Source organism: Oryzias latipes, chromosome 9 (genome assembly GCF_002234675.1).
Source record: "Oryzias latipes chromosome 9, ASM223467v1".
Lineage (NCBI taxonomy): Eukaryota > Metazoa > Chordata > Actinopteri > Beloniformes > Adrianichthyidae > Oryzias > Oryzias latipes.
This window is the reverse complement of record NC_019867.2, coordinates 24,079,461-24,102,791: the sequence shown is the minus strand read 5'-3', so window position 1 is coordinate 24,102,791 and position 23,331 is coordinate 24,079,461. Positions and strand designations below refer to the sequence as shown.

Genomic DNA, 23,331 nt, shown 5'->3' with positions numbered 1-23,331 from the left:
CATGCTCGAATTTTCTGCTGTTATTGATCTCTACCGACTACGTCTTTGTGTGCGTCTGTTTGCATCCATGACAGTCTTTGTTTCTTTTTCTCTTTGCGCTCCCGTGTCCTTGTAGCAAACCACCTACATGCTGCTGTCTGTACTTCTATAGAGGTTAAACAGGAATAACTTTTGTCTGTTTATGTGTCATTTTATGATCTTATATTTTGTTAGAAAAATGGGTTGATGGATAGATGGAAAAGAGCGTAAAATGTGAGCAAAGCTGATATACTGTTTTTTTTTTACTGTAAAGCGCACTTGATTATAAAGGGCACCATCAATGAATGGTCAATTTTCAAACTGAAGTCATGAGGCGCAGGCTGCACGGTGGCACAGTGGTTTTCGCTCTTGCCTCACAGCAAGAAGGCCCCCGGTTCAAGTCCTGTCTGGGGGACCTGAAACAGAACATCAATGGGAGACCTTTCTGTGTGGAATTTGCATGTTCTCCCCATACATTGTTGTCCCCGGGGTCTCCGCCTTACTCCCACCGTCCTAAAACATGCTTCATAGGTCAATTGGCAACTCCAAATTGTCCCTAGGTGTGAGTGTGAATGGGTGTGTTATTGTGGCCCTGCGACAGACTGGCGACCTGTCCAGGATGTCCCCTACCTTCGCCCACAAGTGGCCGGGATAGGCTCCGGCAACCCGGTGACCCCGAAAGGAATAACGCAACAGAAGATGAATGAATGAATGGATGTCATGAGGTGCACCAAACTATAGTGTGAGGGGCTTTAAGTAAGACAAAAAAGTCAGACTTCTCTCGTGCAACATTTTTTTTCTCAAAACTTTATTTCGACTTTAATCTCGCCATTTTGACTTTTTTTCCTGTAAGTGAGAGGAGAAAGAAATTATCCCCCAGTATTATTTTTTCTCACCGTGGCCCTAAAATCTTGTAGTAGGGTCATTATCACTATAAAGTGCCTTTGGTGTCCCCATGACTATTACTCTTTCATAAACTAAATGGAGCAGAATAACTAAACTCTGACTTCTTATCATAAGTGACCCAAGACTTGCACACAAATCAGTCAAATAATTTGGTTCTTAAATTGTGATTTCTTTAGTTTATGCAATTTCTTTTCTTTGGATGTATGCGATTTTGGTATGTCCCACACGCTGTTCTGTTAACTTCAGGGTGTGTAATAAATGGTTAAATTAAGCCAAATTAAAAAAAGATTGGTGCACATTTCATGTCACAGCACAGTACTTGATAAAACAAGTAATTTTGATCAGGCAAATTTTATTTTCATAATGCTTTTGAAGATTTTGCGCACGTCCCTGACATTGCTGTCCACCCTGTCATTTTGGGATAACTGTCTCTCGAAAAAAAACTGCAAATGTTTTAAGTGACATCACAACCAGCATTTTGTCTTTCTTCACTGGAGACTGAAACAGTGGCTAGTTGCAGAGTAAATATTTACACTTTTGTTTAGTAATTTTTATCATATTAGGTGTGTAGTCAGGCGTTGTCAAGCTTAACATGTCCACTATGTCATGGTGAAATATAATTTAATATAAAAGCCTTTCCTAAATTTAAAATATATAAGTTAAACAGTACACAGTCTACTTGCTAACTGAATCATAATCCTAAGTGAAGATCCACAATGTGCTCAATAAATGCTAACATTAACCAAAAACGTCCACCCTGTCATTGTCCACCCTGTCAGACAACCTTCTTTGACAGGGTGGACATGGTTCATGACAGGAAAGACATTTTGATAGTTTATGGCAACAAACTAATAATGTTACATATTACAACAGCTCCTACTGACATTTTATTACTTAAATTTCCCCTTGTGGAATTAATAAAGCATAATTGAATTGAATTAAATAACAATAAATAACAGTTTATAACAGTAAAGGTTGCTAACCTTTCATTGAAGAAATTGCATATGAGATTTTTCTCTCAGCATATTGGCCACATTTCAGACCCCTCCTTTTGCCGTCTCAGACCCTTTTGGGTAGTATCACAGTGAAAAGGGAGACAACAACTACAGAGTATGAGTTCGCCACAGATTTCCAGGAGAGGCTACGCCATTTTAGGCGCCATGTTTTCAACATTAAATGGCAGTGTGATGCCTACAGGAAGCTCAGGAGCAGCTTGAAGCACAATAACCCCCTCTTGCATATAGATTTTAGAGAAAATTACTCGTGCAAGTACAGTGAAGAAATACAATCAAGCATTTTGGAGGTTCACATAAGCAGGCCAGTCTGCACACTGGAGTGCTCTACATCCCTGGTGAACAAGCACCACATATCTTCTCCAGAAGACATGACCCTGTTGCCATCTGGGCCCACCTTGATTCAGTTCTGAAGAAACTGAGAGAACGTCACCCACTAGCTAGCATAACTTCATTTTTACAGCGAAAGGCCTGCAACACGGCATCGACAAAAGGGAAATTTCTTCTACCTCTCAACAGAACCCTACAAGTATGGGTTCATACAAATAACATGGAATTTCTTTGAGGCTAGTCATGGCAAGGGTGCACCAGATGGTGTAGATCACATGTGTCAAACTCAAGGCCCGGGGCCAAATGTGGCCCGCCATGTCATTTTAGTGGCCCTCAAGAGCATAAAAGTTTTTAATTTCTTATAAAAAAAATTAAATTTGGTGTGTATTTATTCATATCTAGGGGGAATTGGACTTGAAATATCGGATTGGGTAACTATACATTAGGACTTAAACACCATCCATATAACCTAACCTGACAGAATCAAATGTAAAAGGATTTATGCTAGAGTAACAAGCAAACATGTTTCTGTTCTATGCAACTGTACTTGTCACTTTAAAAAGTTATAGTAAATAAATAATGAGTTATTAAGGAGTAGTTACATTCATTTTTCATTACATTTAGTTACGTTTATAAGTTATATCTGGCCCTTTGAGAACAGCCACTATGCTAATGTGGCCCTCAGTGAAAATGAGTTTGACACCCCTGGTGTGGATGGAGCCCTCAAGAGGTCAGCAGACCGGATTGTAGCCCATGAAGGAGACATTCCTGATGCCCAGAGCTTGTATGAAAAGCTGAAAAGCCTGGAGACATCTGTTGAGCTGTTCTATGTCCCAGAGAGTGATATTGAATCCAAGACTGAGGTACCTGCAATAGCTGCCATAAAAGACTGCTTGGAGATATTGACCCAGTAACATGTAAAAAAAAACAACAAACAAAACAGGCCGGCACCACTACACATTAGCTACATGAGCATATTTACAATAACCTTGTGCTATCCTATGGGGTCCAGATGACCCGATCCTTTCATTGATGTGTTATCCTACCATGACAAAGGTGGATAATGGTGAAGACGATTTCATATAATCCATGGACACCAGTGAAGATTACATATCATTGAAGAAAAAATGTTTAGCGCACTGTCTAGTGGGGTCTAGATGACCCAACTCCCAATGTTAAAGTGCCTAGGATAGCACAACAAGGGTTACCACCCAACCTTGTTTGTAATAAAAAAATAGACTGACATATTAACAGAGCGCCGTATACCTCTTGATTTGTTTCTAAATTTAAAATGCTTTGACATCAGTAAACACAACCTAAAATAAAGCTTCAATGTTGTTTTCTGAGACAAATTAGGGCTAATAAGTGTGCTTTAGTTTAGAGAATATAGTAAATTAAACAGCAGTTGCAAATACTGTTATAGATCTCTGATGTTTTTAATTGGTACTTGATCCGTTTGGCAGTGCTTAAATCTTTTCACATCTTCATAGTTCTTGTTAAGGTGAGGAAAAAAGAAAACAATGATGCAATGAGAGGAAACCGTTTACAAGACGACCACAGAAGTTCGTCCTCTGGCAAGATCTGCCATGACGGTTTAGAAGCTGTAAGTAAAATCCATCAGATTTTGTGAATTGTTAAATTGCCGCAGCATGGATAGACTAGTTACTGGTAAAAGAGTCAAGCACTAATAATAAAACATCAGACAAAACTCAAACAAAGACAAAGCCTGTTACAGTAGAAAACCCACAATTTCCCTCCTGAATTTATTTAGTTTTTCTGCCACCTGTTCTCGTAATCCGGAGGTAGCAAATTCTCACGGATTATTACTATTTTTCCAACATTCGCGAATGCTTTCAAGTCTCAAAATGTTCAACTATCGCTCTGCCATATTTCTGTCAGAACACAAGTGCGCATTTTATAAATGTGTTTATGAAAGCCCATACCCCTAATTATCGGCTTGTTTACGCACACAACTGGAGCAGAAATAAATCGAGGGGAGGGGTGTGCGGTATCTTTCCTGTGATCTTCCCTCCCCTGACAAGTGGCTTGGCTATTCCAACCTAGAGTTGCTTCACTCAGCAGAGAAAAAGAAAGATGAGGAAGGAAGGAAAGACGCTTTCAAAAAAAAAAAAAAGAGCTCCTGGAAAGATACACATCTCAGAGTAAGCAGAACACAGTAATTAGTCTGTCTCAAACACAACAGCAGCTGCATCTCAAATGTTTGTGAGGAACAAAACAGGTTCTGACAGTTTGGTGGTTTATGCTTGAGGACCAGGAACAGATGACACAAGCAGAAGTTCAAATCCCATGTTTGAACCTCTGAAAGTAAAGAGGAATCATCAGAAAACTGTATGGGGAAGAATCCTGTGCAAAGGATGCAAAACCTCAAGTTTTCTCTTTCCATGTTCACAGCTCCTGGCCTAAATTAGTAACTATAAACAGAGATGGATGATTCCAAATATACAGCGAGTACATGCCTATTATTAGCCTTTGTAGTGCCGCATATGTTTCTCAGAGCTGTGGGTGTGTTGTTGTGGCAAAAACTTACAACTTACCAAAAGAAAGGGCCAATTTGTCATGCTTTTCGCTGTTATCTTTGTCATTTGTTGTGAAAGACTGTAGCTGCTGGGAAAGTAGAAAGCAAAAAAAAAGGCTAATTTCACGCTTCGCTACACAAGTTTTTACGACAATTTCCTGGCTCTACGCACAAAACGTGCTACTGAATGCGTGTTGAAATTTAAACCGAGATTCCAGTTTGGAAGCAATGTATGTCCCTTTCCGTTCGTGGACGTGCCAACCGTTTAAAAATTGACCATGAAGGAGAACTCAAAAATTGCGAATTATATGACACAAAATCTTTCATATATTGGAATAGAGTTGTGAAACAAACAGCAAGATTCGTGAGATTTGCCTTGGTTCGACATTTTGCATGAAGCATCTTCCAACTGTTGGTGGGGGACATGCACTAATATAAGACGCCTAAGACCCGATACCGGTAAAACACTTTAAAGCATAAATAATAAAGACAAATTCAATCAAGTTCAAATTCCATTCAAGGCTTTCTTTCGAGCTTGGTGCTCGCGAAGAGTAGCAAAAGACAAAGAAACGTCTCCCTGCTCGTCCAGTGTTAGCACCATGGGTAAAACGTGTCTTCAAGGCTGTGCAGCACATAACCAGCGCATGTAGCTTGAGGAAACTGTTTTAATCACTAGTTTCATTTTTAGATTAAGGTGTCACCATTAAATTTAAGCAGTTTAATAAAAACACTTCTTTACGGGGTATTTTTATAAAACTCTGTTTGATAGTAAATTTTATATGAAAACAGATCCAATTATTTGTATCATACGTTTTTTAACTGTGATTCTGTGATTTGTGCATTAGTGAAAATGCTGCGGCCGCTGCGATTCTGAAATCAGGGATCATTTTTGTCAAATTTTAAAGTAGTCAACACAGAAAACAACATCCATCCCGTACAGCAGTTTTTAACTCCTCTAACCTCATTGTGACGGTGTAGAACCGTCAGCTGCCGCTGCAGGCGCACACGCATGCACACACGCTCGCACACACACACACGTGCGCATAGACGCGCACGCTCGGACCCGGTAACACGTCATTTACATCAGCTTACCCTTTTCATTCCGTCCCTATCCCTCTGCAGGTAGCCCTGGGTGCACACTAGGTTGCCGACTCACCATCCCCATGCATACATTAACACGAAGCACACACGACGCCAACATTAACGTTGGTTTGTTTACCCGGAAGTAACCCGGTAACCCGGAAGTGGTCATGGACACCCTGGGTCATGTGACGCATCGGTCACTGTTTGTATTTATTTTTATTGATGATTATTGTTATTTTTCTGTACACGACACAGAATGTTTAGTTGAATGAAACTGTTTATTTCGGTATGTTTATTTATGTTGTTGAACAATGCAAACACTTCTCCCTGTTTTCTCTTTGGACTGATGGAGAGCAACGCCCAGGAGGAGGGGCTTACCACTTAAAAGAGAACCAGATACAGCTGTCAGTGTGGGAGTCTGAGTGGAGAAGTTGGAGAGTCTGAGAGGAGAATTTGGAGTGTTGGATTGGAGAAGTCTATGTTGGTTAACCTTTGTGGAGCAATTGGTGTGCTCTGTTCTTGCATTAAAGTCAAGAATACTTTCACCTTGGCGCCTCTGCCCAATCATTCCCTGGTGGGACCCACGACAGTTGGTGTCAGAAGTGGGATAAGCAGATGGCTGGCCGCAAAAAGGTGAGACACAGAGGTCTGCGTTCCCAGAGGGAGGAGACGGAACCAACATCGGATGCAGTCCCTCTGTTGTCCAATTCATCCTCTGAGGAGGAGGTGGTAGATCCTGGTGCCTCTGGTGGTTCTCCAGGCCTGACCAAAGGCCCAGAAGGTGACTTGGCGGCTATGATGAGAGACTTCCTCCGTGGACAGCAGCAGCGGGAGGACAGATTCATCGCTGCCCTCCAAGGTTTGGAAGCCTCTTTTTCCAGGGCAGAGCACCATTCTGGTCGGCGGCGTAACATCAGTCCCAAAGCCGCTGGACCAAGCTCAGCCGCAGTGAGTAGCCCAAGGTTGGATCTGCCAACACCAGCTGCAACGTCCCGTCGACGGCATCCAGTGGCACAGGAGGACTCCAGCTGGTCAGATCAACCACAGAGCAGAGTCAGTTTACAGCCACCTGATTGGAGACCTTACATGGAGCCAAAGGTCCCTCCATATCAGACAGGTGAGGACATTGAAAATTACCTGCTACGTTTTGAACGGATTGCCAGGACGTGGAGATGGCCAGAGACTGAGTGGGCATGTCGCCTGGTGCCACTGCTGTCCGGAAAGGCGTTGGAGGCCTACACAGCAATGGACGAGCAGCAAGCCCACATCTACAAGGACCTGAAAGACGCACTCCTGGTAAAATTTGACATCTCGCCAGAGACTTACCGTCAGCAGTTCCGGTCTACTGTGGTGCCATCTGGGGAGAATCCGACTGAGACATACCACCGCCTGAAGGGCCTCTACCGTCGCTGGATCCGCCCAGAGCAACACAGCAAGGAGCAGATCGGGGAGATCGTCATCCTGGAGCAGCTGCTGCGTGTGCTTCCAGCTGACGTGAGGACGTGGGTGAAGGAGCACGACCCGGAGGATGGCCTCACCGCTGCCCGGCTTGCGCTGCAGTATCTCAACGCTCGACGAGGAGCGTCTGCACGGCCGTCGGGTGGGGATCAGCGTCTTCCCATTCAAACCGCTCCACTGAGACCTGCACGGAGAGACTTCCATCAGGCAACGCAAGGTACCAACCCAGCACCTAACCAGCGAGCGGCGGGTAAGGACCTTGTGTGTTTCTATTGCCAGCAGATTGGTCACAAAGCCTCCGTATGTCCAATCCGCAAGACTAAATTCACAGGTGCTTGCTACGCACCCAGGCCAGAGACTGTCACAGGAGCAGGGCCTGTGCACATGGACAAAGACACTTTCCAGGCACTTAAACAGGTGACTGTGAACGGACAGCAGGTTACTGCTATGTTGGACACGGGCAGTTTTGTTTCTCTGGTCAAACAGAGTTTAATCCCTTTTGGTGGACTTGATTATAGCAGGCAAACAAGTGTTGTGTGTGTTCATGGCGACCAACATTTGTACCCAAAAGCGGATGTAACAGTGACCATAAATGAACAATCCTATCTTTTGACTGTCGGGGTGGTAGAGAACCTACCTGTTGATTTAATTTTGGGGTGTGATTTACCTATGTTGGGGGACTTATTAAATGAGGCTGCTGAAACAGCTAAAGCTAATGATGAGCTAGCTGTTACTGTCTCAGCACCTGTGCTAACTAGAGCTCAGGCTAAAGCGGGAATGCAAAGTCTTCCACGTTTGGATGACGATTTCTTTGATGGAGGCAAAGAAATGCCCAGAAAATCCCGTCGTCAAAGACGGTTTGAGAAGAAACTTAAGTTGCTGGATCCTGAGATCACAACAACAGCAGAAGCATTTGACATACCAGCTGACATTTCGGCTTTGCAGAAAGAAGACCAAACTTTAAAACCATTGTTTGCCAAGGTGACAACAGAGAGTGACAAATGTTTGGGAAATGTGCGGTTTATTGTTGCTGATGATGTTCTGTATGCAGCTGAAGGTAAACACCTACGGTTAGTTCTTCCAACCACCTGCAGGCCACTCGTCATGCACTTAGCGCACACACTCCCATGGGCGGGTCACCTGGGTCGTCACAAAACCTATCTGCGGGTTAGTTCACGTTTTTTCTGGCCATCAATGTACACTGACATTCAGACGTACTGTGCAACATGTCCTACCTGCCAGAAAACTGCAATAACACACAAGTCTGACAGAGCATTACTACACCCACTTCCTATAATTTCCACTCCATTCAGGAGAATAGCCATGGACATTGTTGGACCTTTACCTAAGAGCAGTAGCGGTCACGAATACATCCTGGTGGTCTGTGATTATGCTACACGGTTCCCAGAAGCTTTTCCCCTGCGCACCATTACAGCTCCTGCAGTCATGAGAGCATTAATTCAGTTTTTCTCCAGGGTAGGAATACCGGATGAAATTCTGACAGACCAAGGAACCAACTTCACCTCTCGGTTGATGAAACTGTTCCAACAGCAGCTTGGCATCACTGCCATCAAGGCGACACCGTACCACCCACAGACCAATGGCTTGGTGGAACGTTTCAACCAGACCCTGAAGAGGATGCTGCAGAAGTTCGTGAGTGACACAGGGAAGGACTGGGATCGTTGGCTACCATTCCTGTTGTTTGCTTATAGGGAAGTCCCACAAGCTTCAACAGGCTTCTCACCATTCGAACTCCTCTATGGCTGGGATGTCCAAGGCCCACTGGATCTCCTCAAGAAGAGCTGGGAGGCCAAATCCACAAAGACCTCAGAAAGGGGTGTGATCCAGTTTGTCCTGGAGATGAGAGAACGGTTGGCAAAGTACAGGGAAGAGGCAGAAGTCAACCAACGAGAGGCCCAAAGGAGTCGGAAGACGTGGTACGACCAGCAGGCCCGTCACCGTGAACTCCTACCAGGTCAGAAGGTTCTGCTACTTCTTCCCTCTTGTACCAGCAAACTACTGGCAAAGTGGCAAGGGCCATACACCATTCTCCGCAGGATGGGACCTGTCACCTATGAGGTGCACCATCCTGACAAAAAGGAAAAGCAGACATACCACGTGAATCTACTTAAAGAGTGGAAGGAAGGTGCTAACCATCCAACAGAGAAGTCTTTGCTAGTCAGAGCTGTGAAGACTGAGGAAGACTTGGACTCTGATCTGGGAGCACTGACTCACTCAACCCCTCCGTCTCTGTCACATTTACCTCCGGAACAGACTACACAGATAATGGACTTATTTCGTGAAACGCCATCTCTTTTTTCTGCACAGCCAGGAAGAACTACACTCATTAGCCATTCCATACGGCTCAAAGATGGACGACCACTCCGGCAACGGCCTTATCGGGTACCACAGAAGTTGGTGGGAAGGCTGAACGATGAGGTGAGGAAGATGCTGGAGCTAGGTGTCATTGAGCCGTCCAACTCAGAGTGGAGCAGTCCGGTGGTGATCGTTCCCAAAAAAGACGACTCACTGCGGATATGCATCGACTTCAGGAAACTGAACGCCGTTTCGGAGTTCGACGCATATCCAATGCCGAGGATTGACGACCTGCTGGAGAAGATCGGGGCTGCTAATTTCATCACCACTCTTGACCTATGCAAGGGTTACTGGCAAGTACCTCTCAGCAACACCTGTCGACCATACACGGCGTTCAAAACACCTGCTGGACTGTTTCAGTTTACAGTTATGCCTTTTGGTCTGCATGGAGCACCAGCCACGTTCCAACGGCTGATGGACAGGGTACTGCAGGGATGTAACCACTGTAGTGCAGCCTATTTGGATGACGTGGTGATCTACAGTCACACCTGGGAGCAACACCTAGATCACCTGCGTCTGGTCCTGAGGAAACTACAAAATGCAGGCCTGACCTTAAACGTGAGCAAGTGTGAGTGGGCCCGGAAGGAAACTCGTTACCTGGGGTACCTGCTGGGAGGTGGTGAGGTGCGTCCGCAGGTGGATAAAGTTGAAGTTATCCGCAATTGCCCTCGACCACGCACCAAGAAAGAGGTACGCTCCTTCCTGGGGTTAGCTGGATGGTACCGGCGGTTTGTCCATCAGTTCGCCACCATTGCAGCTCCTCTCACTGCCCTTACAGAGAAGAGGCAGAAAAACCCCGTGACCTGGACAGATGAGTGTGAACAGGCTTTCCAAGCATTGAAAAATAAATTGTGTTCCTGTCCTGTTCTCAAGAGTCCTAACTTTGATCAAAGGTTCCTCGTCCAAGTGGATGCCTCAGCAGTCGGACTTGGTGCTGTCCTGGCTCAGGGAGACCCAGGTGAAGAGCGACCAGTCCTGTACCTCAGTCGGAAACTGCAGCCGAGAGAGACAAGGTACTCCACTGTGGAGAAGGAAGGACTTGCCATTAAGTGGGCGTTGGATAGCTTGAGGTACTACTTACTTGGCAGAGAATTCGACCTTGAGACAGACCACAGGGCCCTGACATGGATAAATACCATGAAGGACCACCACAGCCGGCTTACGCGCTGGTATCTGGCGCTTCAGCCGTACAAATTTAACGTACGTCACCGTCCCGGAAAACAAAACATAGTGGCAGATTTCCTGTCCAGATTGCCGCACATCGCCAATCTCCCAGAGGAGGGGGATGATGTGACGGTGTAGAACCGTCAGCTGCCGCTGCAGGCGCACACGCATGCACACACGCTCGCACACACACACACGTGCGCATAGACGCGCACGCTCGGACCCGGTAACACGTCATTTACATCAGCTTACCCTTTTCATTCCGTCCCTATCCCTCTGCAGGTAGCCCTGGGTGCACACTAGGTTGCCGACTCACCATCCCCATGCATACATTAACACGAAGCACACACGACGCCAACATTAACGTTGGTTTGTTTACCCGGAAGTAACCCGGTAACCCGGAAGTGGTCATGGACACCCTGGGTCATGTGACGCATCGGTCACTGTTTGTATTTATTTTTATTGATGATTATTGTTATTTTTCTGTACACGACACAGAATGTTTAGTTGAATGAAACTGTTTATTTCGGTATGTTTATTTATGTTGTTGAACAATGCAAACACTTCTCCCTGTTTTCTCTTTGGACTGATGGAGAGCAACGCCCAGGAGGAGGGGCTTACCACTTAAAAGAGAACCAGATACAGCTGTCAGTGTGGGAGTCTGAGTGGAGAAGTTGGAGAGTCTGAGAGGAGAATTTGGAGTGTTGGATTGGAGAAGTCTATGTTGGTTAACCTTTGTGGAGCAATTGGTGTGCTCTGTTCTTGCATTAAAGTCAAGAATACTTTCACCTTGGCGCCTCTGCCCAATCATTCCCTGGTGGGACCCACGACACTCATACACCATGAAGGATTTACAGAAAAGGTGACATTTAAGCTTTTAACACCTGAGATTTAGCTCCATGTTTACATACTGTCGACTACCCTAATTCCTCAACCGTTCACGCAAATAACCTAATTCAGCTTCGCACCGATTTGCAACTCCTTACAGAATGCTTACTCAGTATAAATCAACTGATTCTAATGCGGGGAAAAGCAGCTTTCCTCTAAAACGCAACAATTCTATTGGAATTACTTTAAATACATAAAGTGTTAAAGAGATATGGTAGTTTGACAAGTGTGTTATTTTGTGACTGCTCCAGTATTACATGTAAGTGAAATTCAACTGATATGTTTGCCATCTTTGTATTGTGGTTTAAAAATCTACACATTTTGTCTCTATTCACACTTTTTAATGTGTTTACTAAAAGTGAGTGAATGAACACATGTGTCCTGACTTTCTCCTTTTGAATTCAAAAGACAAGATCAGGTGATTATAACTAAAGTAAAAAAGCCACTTGACGTTTTTCTAATAGTCAGTTCTGCTAACTTTGGATGCCCATCCATCTAGTTTCAGAACCCGCTATATTCCATTCATACAGGGTTGCTGGAGCCTATCCCAGCTGCTGTTGGTTGATGGTGGGCCTCCCATTCACACCTAGCCGGAGTTCCTGGAGAAAACCCACGCATGAACGCGGAGAACATGCAAACTCCACACAGAAAGAACCTAGCTGGGATTTAAACCAGGGCCTTCTCATTGTAAGTAAGGTGAGAGCGCAAACCACGGCGCCACTGTGCAGCCCCCGGTGGGATTTAGTAAACAACTCAACTCAGACACTTAACCTCCCATCTAAGAATGCTTAGACAGTCTGCTGCAAGCATCTTGGTGTTAATACAGCTTCAGGGAGTGGATTCCAAATTTTGTCTGGTTATATTTTATAATGTAAATTCCAGCAGACCATCTTTCAGTAAGAGCCTTTTTAAAGAAAATAAAATCGTATGTAACGAGAGGTTTGCAATGTATCCTACAAATTTTAATGCTTTTTTTTTTAATGCAGCTAAAGTTTTTTTACATTTACATATTTTCATTTATAATATTATTCACACATTGCTAAAGTATAAAAGTTCACCAAGTATGCATTTAGCTTAACCAGCTTTTCAGAAAAGCTACTGTGCATTTGCTAATGACAAAAAATGGAAGATATGGATTGGACGTGAAATTGCAGTATTTTCTTTGAATGTATTGGGTTCACCTACATGAGCTCATACATATGTCTGTGCCTTGTCCAGATCTGCAGCATGAGAATATGAAAGATCAACTCCCGTTATCACTACTTGGTGGAGGCAGATGCATACCAAGATCCTGTCAACAGAGAAACAAGTTTCATTTCTCCTTTTGTTTTGTTCCAGCGGGCCTCCTTTCCAGGCTGAATGAGAAAACCAAAGAATGACTTTTCCTGATGAAAAGTGCCACTACAATCACAGCTCTGCTTGTACGGTGTGAGCCGGTGCACCACGAGTGTTAAAGTCAATCTGACAGCGGAGGGAACTTCATCAATCTCCAATGCGCACTGAACAATAGATCTTTGTATGCAACTGAAAACAGCCTGATGTCTTTGTATGCCACGCACATGTTTGCTCCGCGTCCCTAAGGTCCTCATTGTCTTCTATTTGTTTAACATGATGGAATATGCTAATCAGGCAAGCAATGCGGAGATAAAACTTGCACTCGGGTGCTTTCGTACCAACCAGACGCACCAAATAAATCTGTCATGCTTTTCACTCAATGTTCCCCCGTTAGATGAAATAGTGATGCAACCGAGTTAAATAAACAAACTCTACGGTAAATTCAGTGACTCTCTGACACTTTTTCTCATTCTGAGCACATTTTTTAAATCGGGCTGGACATCAAACATTTTCTTCCCTATGTTTCTTGTTTCTGAGTGGCAATTCTGTTTGAAATTGCCAGCTTTTTTTCTCCTATAACAGAGACAAGCATAGCTGCAGCCCAGGCCTGCTGCTCCTGGGATCAACAGGGTTCCATGCAGCGCTTCAGGCTCTTCTGACAGACTTTTAGAACCCAGATGACACACACACACACACACACCAAACTTTAGGCAACAAGCTTTCAAAGGAAAAAATGAGCAGAAATGTAAACTCGGCTGCACATGCCAACACCCCGCCCACTCCACGTGTCATATGGCGCTTTCGCCTTTCATGTCCTCTGCCCGTACTTTTGATTGGTCCCAACAAGCAAGCAAGCAAGGGACACTTGTTTACATCCTGGCAGCGAGTAAATATTTTACTCAGAGTGCCTTCATCTCGGAAATCTGAGCCCTAAAATGAAAGACATCTTGTCAGTAAACAACTGGCAAGCTGGATGCCAGGAGGAAGGACTTTTGACAGGCCTGACCCAGTTCGCGAGCGCAGATTTATCAACGCCGGTGCAGGTTTGATGCGAGGCAGGTCAGGATTTAGCCAACTCCACAGTGTGCTAAGAGTTTATGGAGTCAAATCCCTTAAAGACCCTAAAATGCACAGAAAACCATGTTATCAGCATAGAAGTTCATCTATCCATATATCTATGTCTTATATGTTTTATGCTGAATTCTCTTCCTGTCATAACCTTCTATATTTTTCCAGGTTTGGGACAGGCAGGACACTGTTTTATGCCTTTTCAGGTTGCATTTATCATTTATTCTTCTAACGCCCATCTGTCCATCCTTCATTTGTTATTTGTATTTCTCTAGTTAATTGTGAATTTGGAGGAGCAGTCGTGACATTTAGGGGGGGGACTGGCCCATGCCTCGCCCATGCCTTTATGTGACCTTGGCGTGAGACAATGTTCTTGGGCAATCGTGGCTTCTTATAAGTTGACGAACTGTCCTCCGCTGGAAACAAAGAGGAGCGGAATGGAAAAGACAGCGGGGAGGAATGGAAGCCTTGGCCGCGGCCCACAGATGTGTGAGCAAACCTAAACAAGACACTGCCACATAACAGCTTTTTAATTGGAGGCCTTGCGTCTGCTCGCACCCCAACAGAGGAATCTGTGTCAGCCACCTCCAAATGACAAGAATTTTATTCTACCACTGGAGCAGAACTGCAGACTTGCCAGGGATGTGACACGAACATAATAGCCAGCCGACTAACCAGGCTAACTGTGGGAGGACAGAAAAAGACATATAATTCAAGGCCAAACAAGAGAAAGGGCAGATGAACTGAGAGAAGTCAGAGGAGTAGTAAAGGAAAGTACAATTCTGGAATAAAATAAGACATTCATGATAGTGGCATCATATTTCGTGGAAATGCAGTCTGAGACCGACGAGGTATTACAACTTGTGAGTTGGGTTAAAAACGGGTTCACATTCCCCTAAAGCAAGCAGAAAAGTGAATGAAAAATACATGTGTGGCTGCGGAAATTGGAGTGAAATGAATACATGTGTGAGACCACTGCAAATTTTAAAGCCCTGGCTTCCAGTGGAACCATGAAGTCTTGAAGCGAGACTCTCGAGATGCAGTTCAAGGCCTTTTTTTTTCCAGTGTCAAAAAGTTCCAGCAGGCAGCATTCAGACGGCTGTATTTTGAACTGCGGATCTGGGCTAATGAGTGTCGCACACTAACTCTTGATAGAGACAAATGACTGGGGAAAATAGACAAGGAAGTTAATGCCACAAGTTGCCAGAAGTACATCATACAGCACAATAATTTCACATTCACTACATTTCTCTACAACGAAAAAAAAAAAATGCACGCCACAGCGTGTTTAAAGTCCTCTCTGGATCTATTTTAAGAGTGGTCTTTTAATTATGAATATGCCGTTTTTAGTTAAATCAGAAAAACTTGTGTTGTTTTCTAAAACATAGTTTCTGCAGAGCGGTGGGAGTTCATCAGAGATTCACCACTGAGTTGTGGGCGGGACCGTTAATGGGGTCTAAGCCCGCCATCACTTCCCATCATCCATCTGTGCTTAGAAATGGAGCGGAGCAGAGAACTTGTGGCCTGTTGATTGGAAAATTTTACGTAACTACAAGCTTTTTCAAACCGCATTTATTTGTTTGGCCCTGATTCACAATAATCTGAATAAAAGTCCTCCATCAGAAAAAATCCACAAGAACATGTTAAAAAATCTCAAGAAAATAGTCTCACTTTTTTTTTGGGTTCTCCATTTATTTATTTACTTTCAGGAGGGGGGGCACCCTGGGGGGGGGGGGGGGGTGCTAGTCCCTTAGGGAAGTCAGAGCATGAATAGTGGTGCTGGACCTCCTGCCCCTTGGGGTTGGCACCGGGCCCCTTCCTTGCTGACTGTCTCTCACCGCTGGCGCGGCTCTGGCCTTTGTCTGCAGCTAGCTTGCCGCCTCTTGATTGCCTGGCCGCCCTGGGAGGAGGGGCGACTATCGCGGCCGGCTGGGGGGCCGGTCGCTCGGGGGGAGCCTTCTTTCCCCGGTTGTGCCCATCCGCCTGCTCCTCCCCGCTCCCACCCAAACAAAAGTTGCACACAGGCACATAGGGCTCCGGGAACTGGATGGGTGGGACATGCTTGCTTCTATGACGAACGGACCAATAAAACGAGGAGCCAACTTTCGGGACGTGGCCTGGAGGGGAATGTTTTTAGACGACAGCCATACCTGCTGTCCAGGTTCGTAAGGAGGGCTCTTAGTGCGGTGACGATCAGCGAACTGGCGGTTACCCTCCTTAGTCCGAAGGAGAGCTGCCTGAGCCTGGCGCCAAACCTCCTGACAGCGCTGCAGATGGAGTTGGACGGAGGGCACCGCCAGATCGAGCTCCTGGGAAGGGAATAAGGGGGGAGAGTAACCCAACGATGCTTCGAATGGCGACATACCAGTGGCTGTGGATGGGTGGTTGTTATGGGCATATTCCACCCACACGAGGTAGTCAGACCAATCTTTCTGATTCTGTGCCGCAAAGCAGCGCAGGGCCGCCTCCAACTCCTGGTTTGCCCTTTCAGCTTGGCCGTTGGACTGCGGGTGGTAGCCAGAAGAAAGGCTGGTGGAGGCCCCAAGGGCGGAACAGAAAGCCTTCCACACCTGAGAGGTAAATTGCGGACCTCGGTCAGAAACAATGTCAGATGGTATGCCATGATGACGAAAAACGAGTTTGACAAGGGTGTCGGCAGTTTCAGAGGCAGTAGGTAATTGTGGCAACGGGATGAATTGAGCAGCCTTCGAAAAACGATCAATTACAGTCAGGATAACCGTGAATCCATGAGAGGGAGGCAGACCAGTCACGAAGTCCACCGCGATATGGGACCAAGGTCGACCAGGCGTGGATAGAGGGTGTAGATAGCCGGCAGGTGGGGAGTTGGAGGTTTTAGCCCTGGCACAGGTGGTACAGGCAGCGATATACTGACGCACATCCTCAGCCATGGTGGGCCAGTAAAACCGGCGTCTCAGCAGCATGAGTGTCCGACGGACTCCCCCATGGCAGGCGATTTTGGAACTGTGCCCCCACGTGATGACGTCAGATCTGAGTCTGTGGGGAACAAACAGGGTGCCAGGGGGACAGGTAACAGAGTCGGGTTTCTCACCTTGGCACTGTAGCAACCTGGTTTCCACGTCCCAAGTGAGGTTCCCCACGAAGAGAGAGTCGGGAAGGATAGGAGAAGTGCTATGATCGTCCGTAGTGTTGTACTTTCTAGACAGGGCGTCAGGCTTGCCGTTCTTGCTACCTGGGCGATAGGTGATTGTGAACTGGAACCTGTCGAAAAACAAGCACCAACGGGCCTGTCTAGAATTCAGCCTTTTCGCTGAGCGCAGATATGCCAGATTTTTGTGGTCTGTCCACACGATGAACGGTTGTTCAGCCCCCTCCAACCAATGTTTCCACTCTTCCAAGGCCAGCTTGATGGCAAGGAGCTCACGATTGCCGACATCATAATTTTGCTCTGTTGGACTGAGTTTTCTGGAAAAGAATGCACAAGGTTTGAGTTTACCCGAGGCAAATTCCCGCTGGGACAACACAGCCCCTACCCCTGAGTCAGAGGCGTCGACCTCCACGACGAATTGCTTGTGGATATCAGGCTGAATGAGAATGGGTGCAGTGGTGAATAGTTCCTTGAGCCTTCTGAAAGCAGCATCCGCCGCGGGGTTCCAAACATAGGGGACCTTGACTGAGGTGAGTTGGGTGAGTGGTGCTGCGATTCCGCTGTAGTTACGGATGAATCTCCGATAAAAGTTGGCGAAGCCCAGAAACTGTTGTAACTTTTTACGGGATTCCGGAACGCTCCAGTCAGAGACAGCTTGGAGTTTGGAAGGATCTGGCCGGATCTTGCCAGCCTCGAGAATGTACCCCAGGAAAGGAACTGAACTGGCATGGAATTCGCATTTTTCAGCTTTCACATAGAGTTTGTTTTCTAACAATCTTTCCAGGACAAGCCTGACGTGGTGACGGTGTTCTGTGGCGTTACTGGAGTAAACGAGTATGTCGTCTAAGTAGACAAACACAAAGCGATTGAGGAAGTCGCGCAAAACGTCGTTTACCAGACGTTGGAAAACAGCTGGGGCGTTGGTGAGGCCGAAGGGCATGACGAGATATTCGTAATGCCCGAGGAGGGTATTAAAGGCCGTTTTCCATTCGTCCCCCTCCCGGACTCTAACAAGGTGGTACGCGTTACGGAGGTCTAATTAGGTGAATAAGTTGGCTTCCTGAACGGAATCGAAGACAGAGTTAATGAGGGGGAGTGAGTACTTATCCTTAACCGTTATTTGATTGAGCTCTCGGTAATCAATACAAGGCCTGAGAGACTTATCTTTTTTTTCGACGAAGAAAAACCCTGCGCCGACAGGGGAGGTGGAAGGCCGAATGTGGCCGAGTGCTAGAGCTTCCTGAATGTAGCTTTCCATCGAGAGCTTCTCAGGACCGGATAGATTGAAAAGTCTCCCTTTAGGAAGGGAGGCACCATGGAGAAGCTCGATGGCGCAATCATAGGGCCTGTGAGGGGGTAACGCACAGGCTTTAGACTTACTAAATACTGTTTTGAGATCGTGGTAACATGACGGCACCTTGGAAAGATCCACATCCTCTTTTTCAGGAAGGTTGGGAATGGCTGTAGTGGGAAGAGCAGAGTGTAGACAGTTTGCCATGCAATACGTACTCCAGTTAACGATCCGAGAATTAGACCAGTCTATTTGGGGATTGTGAAGGCATAACCAGGAAAACCCCAAAATGACGGGCGTTTGAGGAGCGTTGGTGACGTAAAACTGGTGGTACTCACGATGGTTCCCGGAAGTAATGAGCTGAATGGGCTCGGTGCGTAATGTTATTTTGGATAGCAATTTTCCCCCTAAACTCGCAGCTTTTACGGGAGTATCCAACGGTTCTACCGGTAACCCAAGTTGTCGAACCAAACCTGAGTCAATGAGGCTATGTTCAGCACCAGAGTCAATAAGGGCACTAAGTTCATGAACTGGGTTAAGAAACTTGACAGGAGTAAAAAGAAAAGGTTTGGCATTTCTTTCCGATAAATCCCCTCGCGACCTGTCGCTTAGCGAGGGGTTCGGGAGTTTAACCGTTTTGGGCAGTGTGAGACAATATGAGCTGGGTCTCCACAATAAAAACACAATCCGTCCTTACGGCGCTTAAGTCTTTCTTCCGGGGAAAGCTGCGAGTGCCCAATTTGCATGGGTTCGTCGGCCGGAGTAATAGAGGCTTCGATAGGCGGTTGCTGGGAAAATTGGAGAGAGTGATGGGGAATCTCTGTGGCAGATCGGCGATTAGAATAACTCCGCTCATTTTGCCGTTCCCGGAGTCGTATGTCGGAACGGAGGGCGGCGGTTACAAGCTCCTCAAAGCTATCCGCTTCAGGTTGCGTACATAAATGATCCTTTATCTTCTCGTTTAGTGATTGGTAGAAAATACCTTTGAGAGCGATGTCCGGCCAGCCCGATTCGACCGCTAGAATGCAAAAGTCTATAAGGTGTTTACTCACCGGTCGGTTACGCTGCTTGAGGCCGAGCAACCGCCGGGTAGCTTCTTCCTGCTTGCGTGGCTGATCAAACACTAGCCGGAACTCGCCGATAAAACGGTCATAGGGAAGATGTGAGAGTGGATTAGCGGCTAGAAAAGCCTGAGCCCACTGAAGTGCTTTGCCGCGGAGAGAATTAACTATCAGAGAAATTTTGCGATGATCAGACTGGTAGTACCTGGGGGATTGCAAATAACAGCTGGGACTGTAGCAGAAATCCGCCGCATGCCTCTACGTCGCCGTTGTATGGTTCCGGTTGCGCCCGGATGTTTTCCTCGAAGGAGGCGGAAGTGATGTTGGTGAGGTCACCGGAAGCGGGAGCTGCAGTGGCGGCGGAGCTAGCGGCTTGGTCAGCTAGGGTCCGCGTGAGATTATCCAACCGGCGAAATAATTCCTGTTGGGTGGCGGACATTTGAGCGATGGCATCGGCTTGTCGGGAGAGCAACAAACCTTGTTGGTTCAGGGCCAGGCGGAGACCGTCCGGGTCAGCTGGGTCGGGGATATGGCTAGTTCGTTCTGTCATGGCTGACGAGACTGTGGCAGACCCAGATGCTGAAACCCGGAAGGAATACTCGGCAGGCGAGGCAGACGAGTAGTAAAGGATTTAATGGAGGAATGACAGAGTTCCAAGAGAGGATGTTTTGTGGATGGTTGGAGGGTCTTGGCGGCGAACACCGCGTTTCCAGAAGGATGTCCAGAGGGGCGACGAGGAGGGACCAGAGCGAAGGTGAGTCGGAGTCCAGAACGTGACAGGCGTGATCGTGATCCTAGGCAGGCAGAGACAAGACAAGGTTAGGCGAGGCAGATAATGCATGGACTAGAATAGCGAGCAAGGCCAGAGAGTGCACCGTGGAGTACAACGAACTAGCGTCGAGTAAGGGTCCTGGTTCTCCTTAAGAGTCCCCCGGCTGATGAAGATGATGAAGCGCAGCTGGAGTCCTCAGGTGAACCTGATGAGGAGGCGGGGCCAGCAGGGGGTACCATGACAGGGAGAACACGTCAATGCAAGGGTGGGGTCATCAAAGATAGCACAAGGGTTACAGTGGAGGTAAGCATGCAACAGAGCAGACCGACTAAACTTAGTTGAACAGGTGATCTGAATGTTTATTGATAACGTTCCAAATGTCTGGAAGCTCATTTGTTTGATTTATGATTTATTAAAGTTTTATTTATTGGTGGGTGGTTTGCATGATCTTTGCAGCCAGATGAAGCCGTCGGTATCCCTGCAGCTTTCCACTTGAATCCTTTCTTCTTCCATTAAAGACAATATCTCTAAGTCTGTGTGACGCTTCCGTCCGAGGAGGAGCACTTTTTTGGTATTTTCAACATTCTAATGTTAATATAACAGACTATTTTCATTCATCTTTGTTGTTTTATACTGAAACGGGAAACTTCATCTGCAGGAGTAGGCGTATGTAACACTGTTTACTTCCGCATTGGTGTTTGGATGACAGGTTTATGACGTAAGGTGACAAATGAACTTCAGGTTATGTGAATGAAAAGGAGAATAAAGGCTGCAGCGGTTCTCTACACCCAAACGTTTCTCTGAGCTCCTTATTTTACATATGAAACTCCGCTTTACTGACACCGAATGCCGGAAAGCCGCTACACTGACAATAATCTGATTTTGAGTCGCCAAAAGGTTCAGAATCTCTTTGTTTTAAACCTATAATCCGGAAATAAAGCTTCACAAAAGGCTCCACATATTTCATCTTCAAGCTAGGCTTCGATAAACAGACAACTTCGGTGTTTTCTCCTTGTTAATCTACAACTTTTTTCTCGCAGATTTACGAGATTTTAAGTAGAAAATTTATGAGATAAAAACTTGTCAATTCACGACTTTTTATCTCCTAAATTTACGAGATAAAATCTCGTAATTTACTATTTTTTTTTTTTAGTGGCCCTAAAACTCGTCGTAGTATCCCCCACTTTCTCCACCTCTCTTCCTTTTATTCTCTTCCATTACCCCCCCTCACACTCTTCCCCTCTCCCTCCCCCCACACACTAAATGTAACAAATGAATAAAAATTAAAAAACAATAAAAAACAAAAAGGGGTTTATACAAATTTACACCCTGGTTTTAGATATATAACCTCTTTATGTAATAATAAAACCTGTCCAACACAAAAGGCCTTCAGCTCTAATTTGTTTGCTCAATTGTTGGACAGAACAAGTTAAAAAAAAAAAAAAAAAGAAAATAGTCTCACTGGATTTGTGTATGTAAGGCTAAACCCAAAATGCTTCCCTACTCCTTCCGGTTGTTCCAACTGTAAGGGCATTTGAAGCCACAGTGGCGTCCCAAAGTGTTCCTTTAAGGAGGAGCCGTAGGGACTTCGGAGTGGCTATCCCTCCATTGGAAAGGCAAGCCGCATTGCGCTTGTTTGTGGAGGAGAAACGCATTTCTTCCCGTTGGTGTTTTCGGAAGCACTAAAGTTTACGTTTTAATGTAAGTAAGGAGTTTTTTTATTTAAGTTATAAAACCGATGCTATTTTTTTTTCGAATCCTTGCAGCTATGCACCAATGTAGCTCACCGGTAACTATGGATGATGTCATCAAGCGGTATAACGTCTGCATTTGAAGACACTATTTGTCCCATTTCTTTCTGCTTGGAAGGATTAGTGTAAGGGGGAGAGAAGCTATTTGGATTTAGCCTAATATGTGTCATGTGTGTCTGTCAGGCAATTTGTATGTACAATTTAAAGATGTGTATGAATAGAAGCCGTTGTGCGTGCGGAAATTGTATTTTGTATTCGGACATTTTTTATATTTGAGTGTACATGTGGATACACAAGTGCAAGTACACACTGTTGCGCACAGAATGTATTATATACAGTACAGACCAAAAGATTGGACACACCTTCCCATTCAAATGAATGGGAAGGTGTGTCCAAACTTTGGGTCTGTACTGTAAGTCAGAAATCAATTGTTACGTACACACAAATCCAAAGTTTTACACAAAAATGCAGGCACAAGAAGCAAATTACACACAAATTCAGTGAGACTATATTATTTCCATAAAAAAGTAAAAAGAACACGATTTTCATTGGAGTGGGACTTTAGTGATTGTACTATTCCGAAGCTTCTGGAATTAACCCTTTGTTAGCTCTTGGTTAAGAACAAAAGGTTGTTGCTTGAACAGTTTGGAATTCGATATAAAGGATCAGTGTTTTAACTCTTGCGGGAAGGCGGGCTGAGCTGCAGCTTGGTGCTACATTACACGCAGCTGGGGGAAAATAAACAGCTGTGAAAAATGATGCTCCAAGTTCAAAGCAACTTCAATCAGGATACATTTCTCTGCTTGATAAATAATTGAGGAACAGCTCGAACAGCCTTGGAGCTTTGCACTTTTTGTTGTGGAGGCTTTTGCATGAATAAAATACTGTTTGGCCTGCAGAGCTGTCTGCTTCACAGGGATGCGGCGCTGTGTGGTAACTGCTGAGATTGTTCGTTCTCTTCGGCTACTCCTTTTGTGCTCTCTGCCGCTGCATATTTAATTCTGCTCGTCTGTCTCCGTCTGAAATTCCTTTGTGCCGCCGCGCCTCGCTTTTGCTCTTTGCCATTTCTCTCTCATTAAGTTGTTATTATACCCTCTCTGCCTTTCAGACACAAGGGCCTCGGTGAAAGACCATTAATGAATGAGTTTTCTCCT

At 45.6% G+C, this 23,331-nt stretch overlaps 1 protein-coding gene and 1 long non-coding RNA gene across 2 annotated transcripts; both read right to left on the bottom strand.

Annotated features, from left to right (window-relative positions):
• Positions 1-6,385: 6,385 nt before the first annotated feature.
• Positions 6,386-9,037, bottom strand: LOC111947910. The gene is made up of 6 exons (XM_023958568.1): positions 8,968-9,037; positions 8,868-8,883; positions 8,690-8,782; positions 7,213-7,528; positions 7,024-7,121; positions 6,386-6,914 (listed from the first exon to the last, which is right to left on the bottom strand). Exons 1-6 carry the CDS (start codon positions 9,035-9,037, stop codon positions 6,800-6,802), a joined length of 708 nt encoding a protein of 235 aa, XP_023814336.1. The 3' UTR covers positions 6,386-6,799.
• Positions 9,038-20,268: 11,231 nt separating this feature from the next.
• Positions 20,269-20,660, bottom strand: LOC110015581. Its single transcript, XR_002290794.2, has 2 exons — positions 20,530-20,660; positions 20,269-20,448 (listed from the first exon to the last, which is right to left on the bottom strand). It is a non-coding gene; the product is annotated as an uncharacterized LOC110015581 (long non-coding RNA).
• Between the last annotated feature and the right edge of the window lie 2,671 nt (positions 20,661-23,331).